The 19948-nt window shown below is 39.3% G+C and overlaps 1 protein-coding gene across 5 annotated transcripts; it reads right to left on the reverse strand.

Moving 5' to 3' along the window:
* Positions 1-368: 368 nt before the first annotated feature.
* Positions 369-19737, reverse strand: tcf3b (transcription factor 3b). 5 transcript variants are annotated; one of them, XM_060880635.1, is made up of 21 exons: positions 19195-19735; positions 16879-16975; positions 15092-15164; positions 12467-12540; positions 12274-12346; positions 11877-11917; positions 11595-11727; positions 11449-11495; positions 8918-9017; positions 8600-8736; positions 8098-8224; positions 7421-7479; positions 7166-7244; positions 6766-6839; positions 6449-6661; positions 5944-6055; positions 5704-5845; positions 5379-5432; positions 4150-4385; positions 3756-3903; positions 369-3580 (listed from the first exon to the last, which is right to left on the reverse strand). In XM_060880635.1, the coding sequence occupies exons 2-20, from the start codon at positions 16951-16953 to the stop codon at positions 3758-3760; spliced, it is 1995 nt and encodes a 664-aa protein (XP_060736618.1). In that variant the 5' UTR covers positions 16954-16975; positions 19195-19735; the 3' UTR covers positions 369-3580; positions 3756-3757. The 5 variants fall into 5 exon arrangements, with proteins under 5 accessions (XP_060736618.1, XP_060736609.1, XP_060736621.1 ...); XM_060880626.1 differs by having other exon boundaries at positions 6449-6664; XM_060880638.1 differs by lacking the exon at positions 5379-5432 and having other exon boundaries at positions 19195-19737.
* Positions 19738-19948: the final 211 nt, after the last annotated feature.

Consider the following 19948-nt stretch of genomic DNA (forward strand, 5'->3'; position numbering starts at 1 on the left):
AGATACCACAGCACACCTTCAGAGATATTGTGAAGTCCATGGCATGACAGGTCAGAGCTGTTTTGGTGGCAAAAGGGGATCAATACAATAGTGGTAATTAATACAATTAAATGTTATGGTTGATTGGTGAATAAAAATTAGGAAATTTTGGAATTGAGTGGACATTATTTTGACTATGAAACCTTATACAGAGCCAGTCACCATTACTAATTAGAAATTTTGATTAAGAATTTCTATTACTTCCCTTTTGTTTAGAAAGCAGTAAAGGCTTTCAAAATAACAATACATTTTCTATTACATGTTTTTATTTATTTAACTTTTTTAAAGGTATACAAGATTCAAACCCAGACATTGAAAAAAAAGTAGAATTTTGTTATTAAAAATGGCACATTTATTGCTACATTACTGTTATATACAGGACAGAATCTTAATACCTACTTATATTTATATATTTATATTTATATATATATATTTATAAAAACAAAAGACAGAAGTAAAAGACCGAAGAGACACACGCACACACAAGCAGACCCACACACACACACACCCACACACCAGGAGGCACTCTGAAGCCACAACAGAAGTATTCTGTATTGTTCATGTCCCCTATTCAAACTGTTGGAATAACAGTGGTGTATTAGTATAAACATGTCAGGCAGGAAGTTCTGCTTCAGATACAACGGTTGTTATAAATGTTGCATTTTGAAACAATGAAAGTTACCATAAAAATATAAATTGCCACAGGACATGCATGTTCATGCTTGACAAGAATGCTGAAATTTAGTTATGTGTGAAATATTTATAGTGACTGCAAACAAATTTAAAAGGAGAAAAAAATCATTAGAAGTCCCAAAATGCAGCTCCTCTACAAATAAATGTATCTACCAGTCAGTAATGGCTCACTACTTAACTGTATCAGCAAAAAAACAATTGTTTAATGTTCCTGGAGGTCATGTTAATGCAGTGACGGACTTCTTTAAGTTATACAGATAAGCTTCTTCATTTTCTTCTGGGTTTTAATAAAAGAAACAAAACCTCCACCCAGAAGCTAATCTGTGTGCCCACTACTGGAGTCCTACTATACGGCATTTCTAAAGTGTTTATAAATTTGGCTGGTGGTGGAAAATACTGCTAACAGTCTAGTGTTCGAACAACCAACATAATGGAAGATACTTCTCCCATAGTTTGACATGCTTTCCAAATCTTGGGTACTTGGCATCAGACACCAAAAGAAAGAAATGTGGGAGGGGATACGGGGTAGGGGGGTGTACACAAGTAAACAAAAAAAGTCCAACCACAAGCATCAGATTATTGACAAATCACACATACCTAATCAGAAATGTATAAATTTATGAAACAGTTGATTCATTTTCTTTCCTCAAAAATGAAATGTCAGTCTCGAGACTTTTAGCCATACATTTACTTTGAGCACTTCAGAACATTTTAAAGATAAATGAAGAATAATATTTAAGAAGAAAAATAAATTTAGGCACTAATAAGGCACCAAATACGACTGCCTTGACAATGAGAAGGCCACATTGAAAATATTCAAAAAGGTCAATTATGCATTCCTCCCTCAGTAATCAAATGCATTCCTATAATCTCTTTTGAAAACAGATATTTAACAGTGTCCACAGCAGACAGGATTGTAGACATATTATGAATTAACACTGTATTATCTTACATACGTTAAACCATCCATGTAATCACACAAATAAAAAAAAATGTTTTTAATCAGAAATGGATATATTATATACTGTCAAATGAAATAATAGAACTGAACTGGCAGTATTCTGACGTACAGCGAAAAAGGAGTAATATCTATATTTGAGTGTACATTCAAAACCAGTTGCATAATGTGTTCAAAACTGAGATGAGAGACGGGCAATAGTTGGTTAATAAATTTCAAAATTCAGTATGAAGGGAATTGTAATTGCAGACAGTGATATAACTGCATTATATTCCTTCCCTTACCAAAGGAAAGATTTTCATCCATCAATAATGTTTTGACACAACAGGCTTCCTAGAACGCTCAAACAGAATCAATTCAATCCTTTACCTGTTTTTGTATAAGAGCTAAATGAAGCCTAAACACAGCAACACAGAGTAAATGTTACGCATACAGACACTGTCCGTGGTCAGAGGAGCGCAGCTGAAAAGAATGGACCAGAAATGGTCATTACGCAAATAATCCAGAGCCGTTCTGAAATGCACTTCTCCAGTCATTTTATCACACCCTGCCCTGCTCTCTCACTTGAACAATATAGATTTCTACACTTCAAATTAATAATGATTTTTTTTTTTATTTATAAATCTACAATGTATATACTAACAAAATATATATTTTTATATATACGTTCTTACATTTTGCTCAAGTTGAAATAATATCCTTTATGCATGTGTGAGGTGGACACAATGAGGTTTCAGTGTTTTGGCAACAACAGCCGATGAGAGGATATATGCCTGTTTTCAGAAAATGCTTTGAAATGGTGTCTTAGGAAGGACAAGAAAACAATGACAGATGTGCTGGAGTATATACTCTCTGCAAATCTTCAGCTAGAACATCAGACTTACTAAGCTGACAACAAGATAGCCCTGAAATAATATTGTAACGCTTACACTGCTGGGCATCAGGGTTTCATTCTTGGTTTATAAAGGAGAAAAGATAACTGGAAACAAGCAGGAATGCTGAGGTTCACACATACCACACGCTGGTGCATTTACTTAGAAAGGTACCAAATACTTCAAACTGGGGTCTTAACAGACACCTCTTCAGTGCTCTCATGAGCTTTGTGTTTGCTCTGAATGGCAGAACAGTGATTGATCACAGTCTGATGTTTAAAAAATCTGAAGTGTTATTTGAAAAAGAAAAATCTAAGTTTGGATTGAAACCATTAGTTTCGCAAGAGTTTGATGAATTTAGCTGGTCTCTGAGCTTTCTCCCTTTAAATACAGACCTTGGGCATGTTGGGATATGCAGTCCCCAAAAGCACCACAGGTTATCTCCCACTTCACATGGGTTTGGTAACACAACACATGTAAGACTGTACCTTTAAGCAGGGAATGCCAAGCTACATAAAAACATTGCTCATTTACAAGCAAATCCCAAACAAAATTTGTTCCACACAAGTAAGCAATTTGCTTCAGTGTCTCTTATAAAAATGTAACAATTATTTAGGCACAAATCCTTGATTATATTTTGACATATGTAACTTCTTCCCCCTCATACTCTCAGCTGTGGGGTAAATTGTCCTTGGTAGATACAATATATCTATCCCTGTGTTCCATCAGTTCATGGAAGCAGAAAAATACAAAATAAAAAAAAAAAAAAAGAGGAAAATAAAATACACAGTTCTTCACATTTACGCTGGTAATCACAATCAGGAGTGCAGCAAAATGGGTTGTCAGTTTGGCAGTACACTTGTGTTTCTGGACGTGTGAAGATGCACCTCTTACATTTCATGGACGATACACTTTCCAAGTCAACATGTGTGAAAACACACATACACACTCACACACACATACTTTGAAGAGGATGAAGGAAGAGATAAAAAGGCCACTTCTTCCACGAGCCACTGATCTGCAAAACATATCATATTGACATCAGTTTAGATATAACTATGTCAACACATCTCCATTTCATAAGAGAATAATTACCAGGATATGAAAACAACAGAACATGTAGTAACAACAGGACATGGAATATAAATGGAAAAATTATATCCATGGATCAGCTTGAAGCTCTATGAACCTACCATCATATATGACCGACAGAACTGTGTCCGTCTCCTCCCAGAGTAGGGTGAGGTCCTGGCAGCTGCATTGGAGAGTCTCCCACAACACCAGACACCTTTTCTTCCTCCCGTCGTTTCAGACAAGCTGCCTTCGGGTTCAGATTGCGCTCTGGAAGCAAAACAATAAATGAATGGGACTTTAATTGATTTTATTTAATTAAACCATAGGTTCCTACATTATCTAGCAAGAAAACCCAATCCCAAAGTCTGTACTGTTTCTATCCCATCTAAATAGTACCCAAGATATTATGATATTTGAGAGGATAACACAGAGACCAGGGATTTTGCCACTAAAATGATTCATTCATGCAAAGCAAGTGATAATTTGAAGAAAGAGAGAGTAACCAGCACTGACCCCGCACTTGTTGCTCCAAATTGAGTATGACATTGACAGCCTGGTGAAGGATGAGCAGTTTGGTCTGTGGTTTGTCCGTGCTCAGGTGTAGTTGACACATGCGGCCAAGCTCTTTAAATGCTTCGTTGATGTCTCGCACACGCAATCTCTCACGCGCGTTGTTGGCTACACGCCGCTCTTTCTCCCGTTCCATCTTCACTTCCGCTGGCAGATCTTCATCGTCCTCATCATCTTTACTATAAGGGGTAGGGAAAAGGAGGTCAATTTAAATAAGAAATGTGTGTTTAAAAAACTTGCTACAATTTGAAGTTGTTACTTAAAGAAAATGAATTAGTCAAGACACATTCTGAAGTTTTCCGCTATAGTATTACACAGGAGCTGCAAGGCGAACATCACTAACGTGAAAGATTTAAACCGACTTTTCTATAAAGACATGGTCTTGCTCAGTGTGTATATAAATAGTTCCCTAAATCATAATTAGAAAAATGTTCTAAAATATGGACCTTTATCATCACAATCATATCTGAAACAATTGTGTTAAAACACTTTCTGGCAATACTAGTAAGTTTCTTGCTCATACCAAAATAGGTTTCCAACGATGATTCTAGTTTCAAGATGGCTGAAGATATACAAGATATTAAGCACTTAACTGTTTTCCATTTTTAATTAATAACTGAATATAATAAACCATATAAGTAAGCATATATTTCTTTTAAAAATAAATAAGTATTTAAAATTGCTTAAAAACCTGATGTGTTTGTGATAAGTGAGTGATTATTTACACATGCAGAATTGGTCAGATGATTACATTTGGGATGAGGCAAAAATGCTTGTGTGTTTTTCTTTTTTTCTTCATGATTAAAGCAGTGGTTTGGCAAAAACAAACAAACAGCAAAACAATTTTGTAGGTGTGTGAGAAAAACAGTACATAGCTATAGCTAGCAGTTAATAGCTATCAATGAATAGTGTTAAACACCTGATGAACAATGTGTCTAGTTTCACAAATACAAATCATTTAACTTTAAACCAGTACAAGTCCTAATATATAATCATGTCAGTTTAGTTTTTACCAATCAAATATTAACCAATGGGGAACGGTCATAAATGTCTGAATGTGTTTACTGTGAAGTGTGTATGTTCTACACAATAGAAAGGTTTCGAGCGAGGAATACAATTGACTGATCTTGAAGTGGCTCAGCAGTGCAATCTATAGCGGGAGATAGACTTACTCTTCTCCCTGGTCTGAAACACTTGAATGGATCTGGAGGGAAAACGCCTCCTTTCTGAAAACAATGTGAGAGTTGGGGAGGGGAGGGAAAAGACCATGAGAGAGAGCAGTGTGCCTGGGATAAGCCCAGACACTTTGGAAACAGACTCGGCCCTTTGTTCAAGTGCATGAACACATTAACACCTAAATACAACATTGCACACAGTTCGGTGGAAGGGCGTGATTTATACACTCTTTGAGCCATGCAAGATGTGGAAGACTCAATTCTCAAATCATCTGTATGTCAAAGAAATGTTTACTAACATCATAACAATGTCGTAATGTACCTTGTTCTGTTGCGAGACACTTTGGGGTCCTTCCTTTCCTCTTCAGACTTATCTGCAATGGAAGAGTTGTCGTCGTCGTCCTTGTCTTCCCTCTTAATATCGGAGCTGTTTGAAGAGTGTGTGGCTACACCACCTGGCAAACCTGCAAGCAGAGAACTAGTATAAAAACACAAGCAAACCACAACCATAAATCTCTCTGCACAGCTGAAGGTCATTTGGTAAGATCTAGTTGGTACGGACTAGTGAAGCCCTCTGGTGCTCCTGTAGGCTGTGGAGTGCCGGAGGCGTGGGACGTTGGTAATAGGCTGCTGCTGGGAGGGAGGCATGCAGGGTCATCATGATGGCTTCCACCCTGCAAACGCAGATCAATACAGAGAAAGGTTACTAAACATGTGAATGCCGTTCAATATACAGTTTTATATATACAAATTACAGTTATTAAGGTTTAGACAAAACCCAAGTGGCCAATCAAACAGGGAAACTATAAAAACACAAAAATAATCAAGATAATTTTATCATGATGATAAGTAGTGGTTTGCTGCTGTGACTAAATTAAATGAATAAAGTAACTTTTTTTGTGGCTATGACATCGTGCTTGTAACATGTAACTCGATTTGTCCTTTAAAGGTTTTCTGACAAAATCTCTATTGGAGAAAGATGTAAAATTTATAAACACAGTGTAATCTGGTGAATAATGCCGATGCCAGAATGACTCCCTGTTAATCCAGGTGCTTGGTGAGCTTACCATAGCAGGATGTCTGTTGCTCAGAGCCAGACCAGCACCAGGAAATCCCTGGCCAAGGCTTCCCAGGGATCCATTATGAACAGACGCGGAGACAGCATTCAGCAGACTGTGAACCTCTGAATGGGCTCCACCAAGGTTTGCACCTGGGCCCTGACCCACTGCATGACTGCGCAGAACATGGATGGCCTCCTCTAGATGGTCCTCCATTTTATTCTGCTGTTAAAGTAATGCAGAAAATAAGCATGTAAATGCAGAAAATAAGCACCGTTTAATATTTGGTTATTTTATAAGGCTCAAGAAAGGTTCTTGATACTTACAAGTGCATGTAGTCCACCTTCATAACTAGGTGAGAGAGTTGTTTGGCTAGAAGATCTTGGCCACTGAGAAGCGCCTATGGAACAGAATGTCAGCTTGAATCAAACAAAGAATACATTAAAATCTGGCATGCAGTACCAAATAAGGAACAAGAGAGGGCGCTCCAAGGATGTGTTTGGGGAAAAGGAAAGCTCATTTGCAGTCTGGGCATGAGCTTGCAAACACCGCAGCAGGAAAGTGCAGTTCTAATATCTGCCTTTCTTTTATCATGACTTTCCCATCGACATACCATATATAGTAAAACAAGTTTATTTGGAGATTCATTTCGAGAAGTGATATGAACTGGACATATGACCAAAACAGTATTGTCAGGGTTTACAAAAAATGTTGCATGTGACATACCTGCAATGCCCTGGGGTGAGCCAACTGGTGTTGAAGGTGTGGAGGGGAAATTGTTGCTATTGTGGTCTGAAGGGTAGATCTGTGATAAGTAAACATACTCGGTTATTTTCATTAAGGTTTAGGCATGGGCAATATCATGTTCTGTAGTATACAACACAATTAGTCATTATACTTTAAATACTCTAGCAGTGAAACTAGTAAATCATCAGTTTTAATCACAGCCTGAAGGGCAGAAACTAACGAGTCCCCACTCACCGAGGCTAGGGCTTTTCCAATCTCATCACCTGAGCTGCCTGTAGCTGAACTTCTACTGACTGTAAGAAGGGGGGGGGAAATAGTTATTTACTACCATTTAAAAACACTACCCCACTTCAGGTAGGTTTGAAATATATTTAAGATAAAAATTATAAAATCAGTAATAAATGCCAGTAATGGTAAACCCAATTGGGAAAAGTGTCCCTAAAGGGAAAACAATGGATTTTTCAATGAACGATTCATTTCTTAATAGAGCCTTTCTTGGAAAATTGAGAAATTTTATGATAAATAATTATTATGTTTGTGATTTCACAAAACAGATTCTGTGGCTTTGAAGCAAACACTTCCCACATGCAAATTACTACAAGAAAATATAATACCCAGAAGCTTTTAGCCACAGCATCTACCAAATTAGCTAATGTTAGAAATTAACACAATGTTAGTATATTTTGCCAGATGTCTTGGGCAATGAAAATAAATTAAACCATTTATTCTTCTCTATGTTCAGGAAATCTCTACAGCTCAAAGCAAACCATTTAACGCCATCCTTCTAAATATATATCCACCTAAAAAAGGCATACCAATGACAGCTTCATATGTCAAATAAGAATCTTTAGGCATGTGAAAAAAGAGGAAAATTTGTGACTTAAACCAAAGACACATGAATGGTTTCACACCCATAATGCTGTCAGCTCCGTTAATGGACGGCGTGTGGTTGTAGGCTCCGGAGCCTGAATGGAAGCCGTTGACGTCAGCGCCATGGAGAGGGTAGTTTTGTGGAGAAAGAGGCAGCGGCTGGCGCTTCTGAAACAACATGATCACTTCGCAGTTACAACCTAGGGGTCACTCAGTAATAACAGATCACTGGTAACGACTTGTTGGTCTATAACATGGCAGCTAACAGACAAAAATTATGTAATTAGTAGTATCAGAATAATACCTATGCAATTACTGCATTTGGATAAAAGGCTGATTTCCTGAAAACCGGTATATACCAGAAATAACATTGATACTTTAACATATTCTGAAAAAATTATTCACTTCATTATCCAGATTCTCTAGGAAAATGCAAATGCTTATTTAATTCAGACAGCAATCACAGAAAATAAAAGCATGAAACAAAACTGCTTGCTTTAATGGCTCAGGATGAGCAGGGTAATGGACCAGAGAGAGACTCACCATCCTGTCCTGTGGATTGATGGCAGTGAAGGAACCTGGCTGGCTGATGTGGGGCGAGTTGCCCAGCATGGCCGAATAGCCTGACTGGCCCAGAGGCCCAGAAGATGCCCAGGGATCAGGGGAAGGGTGCAGACCCTCTATTAGTAGTAGATTACAAATACAATTTGTAGTTTTAAATATACTACAACATTAAACACAATTAAAAAGCATTAAATAACCCTTTACATTTTGTTCTGTTAAATGTTAAACATGCTTCTAAAAAATGGTACCTATTAGAATTCCATGTGAACCCAGACCATATCCCTAAAATTTGCACACCTTGCATGTAGAAAGAGCCAGGGTACACGGGACCCGTTTTGGAGCCTGGATATCCAGCACCGTCTCGAGGATACTCGTCACCGGACGTGGAGGCATACACCTGGCCCAAAATAAAAACCACATACTGAAGCAACAAAACTGCATCTGCGCTTAAGGGAACAATCGAATAATGGCCTAAACAGCAATATCTGCACAGCTGTGCATGCTTCAGCTATTCAGCACTCGAGAGAACTGAAAAAGGGCCCAAAGAGTTTGTCAAGTGCCCTCACATCTATTTATTTTCTTTATTAATTTATATATTGGGCAAATGACGTGTGCAAGTGTTTCCACAGTGCTCCCTCAGAATAAGTGACAAGGAATAAGAGCACAGCATGCTGGGAAAGGTGCCACAGCCATGTCGCGGCACAGTCTGTGCATCCTCTTGCTCTCTCCCATGAGCCAAAAGCAGGAGAGGATGGGCGCGTACAAAAGGGCATCACTAAAAGCATCATCCAGATCAAGTCAAGCACCCTCGGGATGTATTGCACTACAGGATCAAGCAAAGCATTCTCTGAGTCTATGGCGCCCATTTAAAGTGCCATCTTTTTTCCTCGACTGCCCAAATTAAATGAATCGAAATAACGAATAAAAAGATCAGAAATCAATGTAGCAGAACCTGAAAGCACTGGCAGTTTGGGGGAAAAGACATTTTCAGATTCATTTTCCACCTCAAGATGCTAATTTGTATTTCTTCAGTAGACGTCACGCAAACAACCACATGCCGCCACATATCACACTCTCCTACATAATGGGCCACCATATACTCTTGCCATGTATGATTTGTTAGAAACTCTGTGCACATGTAAATACCGGGGGGAAAGTAGTTTGGAGCCCAGTGGAGAACTGACAACTCCAGCAAACTGATATTTCTCTTTTTCCTGTAATTTGATTTAACCGGGAGAAGTGGGAAGGGAATGGAGAGATGCACTTCTAATTACAGAGCCATCTGCCTGCTCCTGGAGCCTGTCCAACTCCACAGGCAGCTGGGCTGAAGAGAAGAGAGGAGAGGGAGGGAGGAAGGGAAGGAGAAGAGAGGAATAAGGGGGGAGGTGGTGAGAAGTGACAAGGGGAGAGGTCTTGCAGAAGGAGGGGGGGAAAGTGGAAAAAAATAGACTGGCTGGTCACATGGTAGCTAGAGATGAGAGCCGGTGAAGACAAAATGAGATGCAGCCTTTGTCACCCAAAAAACTCAAAAGAAAGGACTGCGGTGTTGTTAGAAGGCAATACTTAAGACTAATACCTAGCATGAACTAGAGTAATAAAACCTTTGGTTTTTACGGCAATTCAGAGTTAAAAAAAAAAAAAGGGGAAAAAATGTGATTTAAGACAAAGGACAATGAATTAAAAATGTTTTTAAAAAAAAACATTAAAAAAAGCTTTAAACATATAAATGCCAAAAAGAGCCCAATAATGTACTAAAAGCCTGCAAAAAAAGTCAGCGCATGCTTTAGGGCAGTAAAAGAAAGTAGCCCATGTTGCTGGAGGAGTGGGTGTTGGGCAACAGGAAGTTACCTAGCAGACAGAGCTTTACCATTGCAGCACAGAACAGGAGCTCTACAAAAAAGGGAGGGGGTGCAACTCAGGATCATCAGCTATTAATCTGAGCAAAGACAGGTTAGTGAGACAAAGAGGGAGAAGAAAATGAAAAGAACAAATAAATGGGGCACAGAATGGGGACTTAGTTCTGGTACCAGCGTGCAGAGGGAAAGGACATTGTCGTGTGGTCAGGCTTAGGTCGATGGGAAGCTAGTGCAATGGGTGGGGGAGGGGTGCATTATGTGCGTCTGGAGGGCACGTGGTAAGATCATTTGGCTTCGGACCAAGACAAAACAATTACTCTTTGAATGGGCCTTAACATTATTAGCAAACAACACCGAAGCCTGAACCCGTATAAAATTCTGGCCTACAGACAACTGCATAAAAAGAATCCCTCAACAAATACCTTTTATAAGACCTTCCTCCATTTCCTGTTTGTGCAACATGTCTAAAAGTGTTGAATGTGTATTTCTCTAGCAGTGACTTTGTTTAAATATGTTTCTTCACAACATGGACGTTTTCCACCCAGAGTGTGCCAGCAGTCTCTGGCAAAAGTCTTATTTACTAATCTTGGCCAACATATACGTCAAATGCAGACGACTTGCTGGGAATCCTAGAAGCCTTTGGACTTTATAATATAATACTGCACTCATTCCCCAGTCACCTGGACTGGCCTTTTTTTTCCCTCAGCATTTCCCAAATTAGCTGAAGCATGTTCACAGCTTATGGAACACAGCTGTGTGACAGCCCTGCTATATTTTTGCACACGTCCATGGATTCAGACTTCCACGAGAGCTGTAGCCATAGAACAGCTCAGAGAATTTCTAATATGGACTAGAGTATTTGTTACAGTGCAATTGCGTGACTCCTGTCACAAAACTACTGATGCCGAACTTGCTTACTGAGACCTGGAGGGGGAAGGGGGATCTAAAGACAGCTAAGATGCCTATACTTACAGAAGATGGCAGTCCTGGTGGCTTCCTAATCTTTTTTGGCTGGGTGTCTGAAAAGAGAAAAAAGGTCACAAAGCTGTCAGCCAAATTTTCATATTAATCTATGTGTCAGGGAGTTGACAGTTTAGCTACATTTACATTTCTCTTACCAATGTTTCCATCTGGTGGGCGTCTCCGGGGGTTGTTGGAGAATGTGGGGTAAAACTGAGAGCCAGACTTCAAGCCTGAGGGAGACATGGCATCAGCATTGGCCATCACAATGTCTGAAGGCAGGAACCCTTGCTACACAGACAGAAAGAAGCAGACCACATAGAAATATTTATTTGACTCTTGTTCAACCACATAAAAGCATAGTTCAGAACAGGGAGAGCACTCAAGTGTCAGGGTGAGATTTTACCCATAATAGCCCCACTGTCATTCTTTTATCTTACCTGGGTACCAAATGAAGTATAAGGTCCCCTTTCATTCTTTCCTGAATGCAAAAATAAATAAACAAATTAAAAAATTTCTGACAGTGACCACACTACATGAAACACACAGAGGATTAAACATTTATTATATTATTATGATCATGATAGATGTTTTAAGAAGCTTTTTTTTTTAAAGAACCAAAAAAAAAAAAAAAAAAAAAAAAAAAAAAAAAAAACACCAGCAGATGAAAGTTATGAGTCAGCCCCTCCCCTGAAAGTGGGGGTCTCGCTCAGCTACAAAGAGGCACTGTTGGTCAAACCTCAAGGGAGAATTTCTGCCTCAGCGGGCTCAGCATCACACAGACAGAAACACATGTAGAGACACAAAGACACACTAAAGAAAAAAAGTAAAACCCACCGCCAATCCCAGAGCTGAGGAATGGGGAAGACAGCCCATCATGCTCACTGTAGTGTGCACCCTCGCTGTAACTCTGTATATATTTATTAAAAAACAAAAGTTAATATTTAACTCCTTCCTGTATATATATAAAAAAAAAATCACAATTTCAAGATCTTGTAATTTTCACAAAATGACCCGGTCTCTTACTTACCCGTCCATGGTTGAACGAAGGGCTGCCCTGCTCACCAGCAGCCCAGGGACTGGAACCACTGCGCTCATCCAATCCTGCAATACACAGGATGCCAGGAAAGTTAGTGACAGACGGTAAAGAAAAGCTCAACAGATTCAAGTAGAGAGAAAAAAAACATTCAGTTCCTTCTGTGCTTATTCACATGGGCTTTTTTTGACATTTGGTTTGTGAATCTCTGATTACAGGAGCTGCAGTCTCGAAGGCTACAGTTATGGGAATCTCATCTCGCGGCATCACACAGCCCTAATGAGCTAACCCATGTCATTCAACAAGGATTAATATCCAGGATTATGAAGAGCGTCCGATTATTAGGAGTTCATTACAATGCAGAAATGATGTAAAATTGAGAAAGAAAAACAACAGATCAAAAGAATAGAAATGAGATTTGTGGGCATGACATACACAGCTATGTTACCTATACAGGGGATAATTGCAGCCTGCTTCTTATACTAGAAGATATATACAGCATCTGTTTCCATAACCACTATGAAAGAATTTATGAAAGCATACAGAGCCTAATTTTCGTATAACCCTCTCCTTTCTCTCCATGTTTTATGCCTTAATGCTCGCTAAGCTCTCTGGAGACACACAGCTTAATTGCATGCTGATTTGCATAATTGTGCATATTAATGGATTCGCTTTATGAATATTCATATTCCCCTTTTGAGGGAAGAGGGGGCTTCGGCGATCGCAGCGGCTGAAGGCTGAGCATGAGTGATGAAGCTAACAAAGCAGTGCAAACAGCGACATCCTTGCTGACAGACGTGATCTATGAAGCCTACGCAGGCGGCATGGCAAATGAAGTGGGCACCGACTGGCCGTGTGAAAGAATACTGAGTATAAAATAGTTTAAGGTGGGAAACATGAAAGCAGGGAAAGTCATTCAGAGAGAGTGTGAGGTGCTATATGTAGGACTTGATTTAAGCCTTCACTTGCATCTATGACAGATCCTTGACAGCTCTATAGACCTCCAATGAAGTTTTAAAAATCCTGTGTCGGTACAGTATACTTCCCGATGCTTGCAGTTTTCACAACCGTGCAAAACAGGCTTCAAATGAATGAATTTAAATGAAGTGCAGTCTTTTTCAGTTCCAGTTTCAATAAGCTGTAAATAGGTTCACATCCTTCCTGGTAATCTTAATAGATTTGATAACAGCTTGCGGAGGGAGTTTTAGAATGAGAGAAACACTCAAACACCACTGCCAACATTGACAACCAAAATATTACACCTAAGCAATCAGGACATATCAAATCCCAGATTTAGAGGCAGAGGCTTCCGAACAGAAATCACACTAAATCCAAAGCCATCCAAGCAGAAGAATAGAGGCTTTGATTTAAGGCGAGCATGTGTTAGGCTGGAAAGGTGTGAGTAAGAGGGAAATGAGCTGCATCTTGTCTTAACACTGTGCATACTGGGTGACGAGACAGGCAGCTGTGGAGGTGAGTGAGAGGACGGCCGCAGGAGTCCACTCGGACAGAGCACTCCCGCGATCACGGGTGTCTAGATACACACCAGTAAAGTCAGTGATGAGGTGGGGGGTGGGGTGGGGCTTGTATGGAGCAGGAGTTTAATGCAATTAGCACCCTTTCGAGCACTTTGTTTTGAAAGACAGTCACAGCATGGATGGCCTCTGCTTCATACAGGATGTTTAAATTCTTGCAGTTTAACTTTTTACACTTAAGTGTAAAGCTCTTCTGATCATTTCTACAGAAAAATGCTACGTCCTCTTCTTCAGAGTTCAATCAAAACTAAAGTCTGCTGCTGTCCAAGACTTGTAAACAGCTCATTAAAAGTTATAGGAAAAGTTCTGATCTAGGATCAGATGTTAACTTGGACATAAAAACAAAACTGACCCAGAAAAAGCACCCAAAGCCTCCTAGCTCCAGGATGTCTAGAGTCATTTTGTTTAGCCCAGACATATTCATATGGCCAAGTTATTTCAACAGGCAAATAACTTGCTCATGAACTAGATGATTCATTTTCTTATCTCTAGATAAGTGCTGTCTAAATTTAAGAAAGACGTCACTGATCTTTCTCAGCGTGTACTTTGCTATGTTCATGCTGGGCTGCTAGTGAGCTCTTGAGATGGTAGGGGGCATGGATGAAGCTTTGTTTCAGCGCAGAGCCGTTTCCTGCAAGTCGGCGGGGGGAGAAAGTGTTCTGTTGTTCAGGGGGAGGAGTATTTTATGCTGTGAGGTGGGGGAATCGTTTAGAGACCTCCATTTAACCCTTTGTTCTCAGATTGTTCTCATTCAACGAGATGTTAAGTGTGTCGATTGGGAGAAAAGAACAGGCCTGAGAAAAAAAAAATCTGAAACAAATGCAAGGACACATCAAGCTATTGACAAAGCTGTTAAGGGGCTGAATCACATGATATGGTGCCAGGGGAAAGAGTTAACACAGAAATTGGGAACTAAAGTTGGACAAACAAACAAAATAACCCAAGCAATCTATAACATTACTTGTTAATATTAAGTTAATTTCAAGACCAGCAGGTCAATGTGTTGAGAGAGATTAAAAGATATGTAATGCAACCTTAAAATGAAAAGTGATTATATTCACTCTGGGAGATAAGAGAAACTCACCCGAACCACCAAACTGACTGCTGGCGAGTGTGGTTGGTCGAGTCTTCCCATTGGCCACAGGGGGCGCAAACATCTAGCACAAAGGAAGGACAGAGGGAGAAAAAAAAAAAGACATTACAGCATGCAGTGAGGCTTCAACATAGCTCAGTTCCAAAGGGAAAAAAAAAGAACTCAGCCTTAGAGCATAACGTGTTCTTTGAAATACAGACCGATTTATCATTATACCACAATTTCTTAATTTTTCTAAACCACAGATTCCGTTAGATATAATCATGGTTTTAAGCTATATTATAACAACATTCAGTTGCTTCACGCAATCACCGACATTCTCCATGTGCATGATGACAGCTTTGTCGGACAGCTTTGTCGATGAGACAACTGCATAATTTTAAGCGTTTAAACATACTTTGGTTTTACGCTAATCACAGATAATCATACATGACTATCAAATCGTTAGATTCAGCAGAGGAGCGCAATATTACACTTTAGTACACCAGATAAAAAAATTATTTTAAAAACAGAGGATCGACAGGTATAAATTTCATAGTCATTGCTCTTGTCCTGATCATAAACATTGCACATGTGAGCTAATCAAATGCTAATTAAAGCTAAGTTTGGGGAAACATGGTGACCTAACCATGGCCTCCGTGAACTTTTTCCTCCTACTGTGGAAAAGATTGCATCATCCCTACACAGCACAGAGAATAAAAAACTTTCACTGTCCAAATACTTTTCTACGTTTTTCTACACTCTTATGGCAACATTTTATTTTAGTCATCAAATAAGTATGACAGGACCCGAGCAGATCAAAAGGAACAGCCCAATGTTATCAATCCCCTTTCAGGATGCTTAAGGATGGAACCTTTTCTAATGTATAGATGTTGCTCATAACTTATTTTAAATTCCTCATAGAAGTAAATTTGCATCTCTGTACCTGAAATAATAAAGGGAATTAAAATATATTACAAATAAAATAATATAAAAATATATACACATAAAAAATGTGTAGAAAAATTTTGGGATTTTGTACAAATAAAGCTCACAGCAACCCTAATGAAAGATCCCAATCCCTAATTTATCTAGACAATAACACTCAGAACAGGATCATCAAAGTCACTGAAATAAAACATGGAATGTCTATTAAAAAAAAACATATGGCATATTCTGACAGCACCAGAAAATTAAATAAGGGATAAAACAATCTAAATTCAAATGCAAAATGGAATGAAAATTATTATAGCTAGCGAGGTTAACCATGACCTCATTCTAAAGAAGTAAACCATGTCTACATGCATAATAAAATGATAAATATAAACATAAAATTAAAATGTTTTAATGATTTTTTTTTCTTTAAAGATTAAATATAACGCAAGCATAACAACATTCTTCACTAGATTCCTGCCATGATACACAAATAACTTGTATAGCTTGGAGCAAAGTTGAAAATAAAGGTTTGCACAATAAGCTACGACGTCTTTAGGTACCTGGACCGCACTGTGTACAACAAAAGCATGTGTTGAGTGATTGTAGTCAGGGGCTCAGCAGAGAAATGAAAGGAACCGTTGCAATGTGACAGGTCTTTCCTCACTACACGGAGGATTCACATGCATGCAAGCCTTGAAAATTCTAATATATGGGTCACATTCTCACATCTAAGCACATTTCAACAAAAGATCACAAGCAGGTAATGAACTTCTCAAGTGTTCCCTCGACCAAGCTAAACTCCACTGCACCTCAACCCCCAATCCCCTGTTTCCCCACCCCCATTCACTCTTTCTTTTCCTTACCGCACTAAAATCCAAGAGGTCGCTGAGTTCCTTATCTGTTTCGACCGCCATTCTGTGGCCCTGCTGCTCATTCATGCCCCGCTGTCTTTAAAGAGCCCTGCAAGAGAAAGTTTTAACTGACGTGAGCAAAACGTAAATTAAAACTTATGCTATTGTTTTGCCTGGGCAATGCAAACACGTCAACTGAGACCAAAGCAATAATTGAGAAGAGCAATTAATATAATTGTTGACATATGACAGCAATGCATACAAGTCAAACTAAAAGGTCCAGAACATTCTTGCCCCACCCTGATGCAATCTCATCTTCAGGATGACAACTTTGGCCTTGGCTTGGAAGATAAACCAACCAAGATGATGTGAAAGAATCTACCCTGGGTCAACTCCACTGAAAAACAATATTCTGACTAAATACTCAAGTATATACTTGATTAATACATTTTATAATAATCCTCTCTTCTGTGCCACAATGAGTAAAGTCATAGCTTCTCCCACCAAGAGAAATCGTTCAAGTAACCACTCAAGTTTTAGTGTTTTCCACACTCTGGTGTTTCCTCAGGTTTTAAGCGAGGCTTTCTGCAACCCCTTTTACTACAACTTTTACACAAAAGGGACATATTTGTAGGAATTAATCACTGGTTCAACATACAAACTTTTTTTCTTTTTTTAAATTCAGTTAATATAAGAAACAGGCCTGAATATAACCAAGAACTTATATTTTGCAAAATGGCCAAAAAGATGGACAACATTTCTCCAGACAGTCAATGGTCAAGGTTATGAAGAATCTCCATCAATCTAAGATCAAATTCTTCTATCATTTTCATTCACACATTAGCGACTCAAAAGCAAAAAACACACAAAGCCAGACAAACAGTGTGCTATTTAGTGTGGTAGTGTGTAACCGTTTGTGTTGCACTAGTCAGTACCTCAGCAGGCTATGCAACCTGTTGTGGTGCACGATATGCACATACTGCTTACTGTTGTACTATGCGACCTGTAGTCGCTTGATATTTTCACAAGAATTATTATTATTTTGTCCGGGATTTTTTTTTTATTTTGACATAGCTCAAAAAACGTACAGCGAGGAACTGAAAACGATGTAGAAAACAAGCCGATAGAAAAGAAACAAAGAAAACAACAAGAAAAAAACCCACCAGACTATTGAACTGCTTCATACAAGAGGCGTATAGTGAGTAATACGGTGACATTATAACGATATTATTGTGTTATTATTGTGATATATCATGGTGAAAGTTATAAATACAGGATTATAAGACTCCACTGCAAAAAAAATAAATAAATAAAAAGGCAATCAAGTTATTTTGCCCAATATCCTGGATCATACGCGATATTTTGGATATAACCGAAATTTAAAAATGACCAACGGTCAAAGACAGAAGCTAATTTATTAGCATTATGTTGGTGAAAATGCACGCGCGCGCGCGTGTGTGTGTAGCTTAATGGGCTATTCGTTATGAAATCCGTTCGCGACTAAAAAACTCGACGAAAAATGTCAACTTTTAGTGGGAGAAATGTTTCAGATGGAGTGAGAGGGAGTGGAGTGAGATGGGGCTTCGTGGTTAAATTACTCGGGCTGTATCGTGGGGGTGGGGGGACATGAGGAATTTCCTGCCAAACGTGCGACTACAGCCGGAGTAATTTCACCACCGCTGTTTGAAAAGTGTTTGTGAACAGGAGAGAGAGAGAGAGAGAGAGAGAGAGAGAGAGAGACACAAACACAGAGAGACACAGAGAGAGAGAGAGACACACACAGAGAGACACAGAGAGAGAGAGAGAGACACACACACAGAGAGAGAGAGAGAGAGAGAGAGAGAGAGAGAGAGAGAGAGAGAGAGAGACACACACAGAGAGAGAGAGAGAGAGAGAGAGAGACACACACAGAGAGAGAGAGAGAGAGAGACACACAGAGAGAGAGAGAGAGACATAGACAGAGCGCGTTCAGCCCAATTGAACTTGGTTTACTCGACAAATTAAGCATGTTGAAAACGCTAACAAATTATTTGCATGAACAGCTCCAGATCAAGTCGGATAGCAATCAAAGAAAGTTCACCCCTAAATCCGATAAAAAAAAAAACCTTAAGAGTTGCTGTAGATTTGACACAGATATAAAACTTCAGCTCTCCTTTTCCCAGTAGGTCCTCTGTAGCCTGCATTATTCCTTAGACCCATTACAGAGGAAATGGAAGTTCAACACAACAATAAGTGACTTCATGACTAACGTGCACACATTCAGCCTACTTACAGTAGACAAAAATAAAGACAACAATAAGACAGAAAGAGTAAAACACAGCATGTTACCTCTCTTTATAAGATGCTTTACATCCAGCGGTTATAAAGAAAGGTTGACTCTCATAGGAGGAAAAAACCCCAAACTTGAGCACGATTCGAACCTCGGCGCATGAAAAGCGTCGGATCAACATAAAACGTCTCCTATTTGCACTTCATCCTTTAGTGAAGCAAATCCGCGTCGTTAATAAATACAAAAGTATACAAAGTACTCGGTCGGTATCCAAACAACAGCCACAAGTCTTCCTTTTTTGTTGTTGTTGCTACAATTGAGATGGATTCATTCTTCTAGTAGACATCTTAAAGCTCCTCCATCCACATTGTCAGCAGCAACAACGTATTCCTCCGCATGGAAAAGAGGGGGCCTCAGCGCCAGCGGTGTCCAGTTTCAAAATGCCCAGAGGAGAAAAACAATCGTGTCGCTTTTTTTATACAAGTGAGAAATAAATACAACATCAGGAAGCACGAAATGAAGATTAAAGCTGTATCGTGCAAGACACACCGCGCAGTTAGAGTAAAGTAAAAGAATTACCAATGCGAACTATATATTTCGGCGGACGTAGATCGTAGGATAATAAGCTGTGGTACTACAGGAGCAGCACGCGATGGAGAGATAAACCCGCAAATGAGTAGCCAATGGAAGAACGAATAGAAGTAACGGACGGCACAGAAAGCCAATAGAAATAGTGGTTGTTCGGTCAAGCCCCACCCATTTTCGTGACGCCTGCGGTGTGCTCCAGTGAGGCTGTGTGAAGGGGCTCGAGAT

Source organism: Tachysurus vachellii, chromosome 1 (genome assembly GCF_030014155.1).
Source record: "Tachysurus vachellii isolate PV-2020 chromosome 1, HZAU_Pvac_v1, whole genome shotgun sequence".
NCBI classification, from domain to species: Eukaryota; Metazoa; Chordata; class Actinopteri; order Siluriformes; family Bagridae; genus Tachysurus; species Tachysurus vachellii.

Excerpts from the sequence above, each read along its gene's own strand:
- tcf3b (XM_060880626.1), bottom strand. The coding sequence starts at position 16,953 with ATGAATGAGCAGCAGGGCCACAGAATGGCGGTCGAAACAGATAAGGAA. Across the intron at positions 6,840-7,165 it reads CTCACCCCAGGGCATTGCAG|GCGCTTCTCAGTGGCCAAGA; the intron begins GTATGTCACATG and ends TCTGTTCCATAG. Across the intron at positions 3,904-4,149 it reads TTTGGAGCAACAAGTGCGGG|AGCGCAATCTGAACCCGAAG; the intron begins GTCAGTGCTGGT and ends TTTTGCTTCCAG.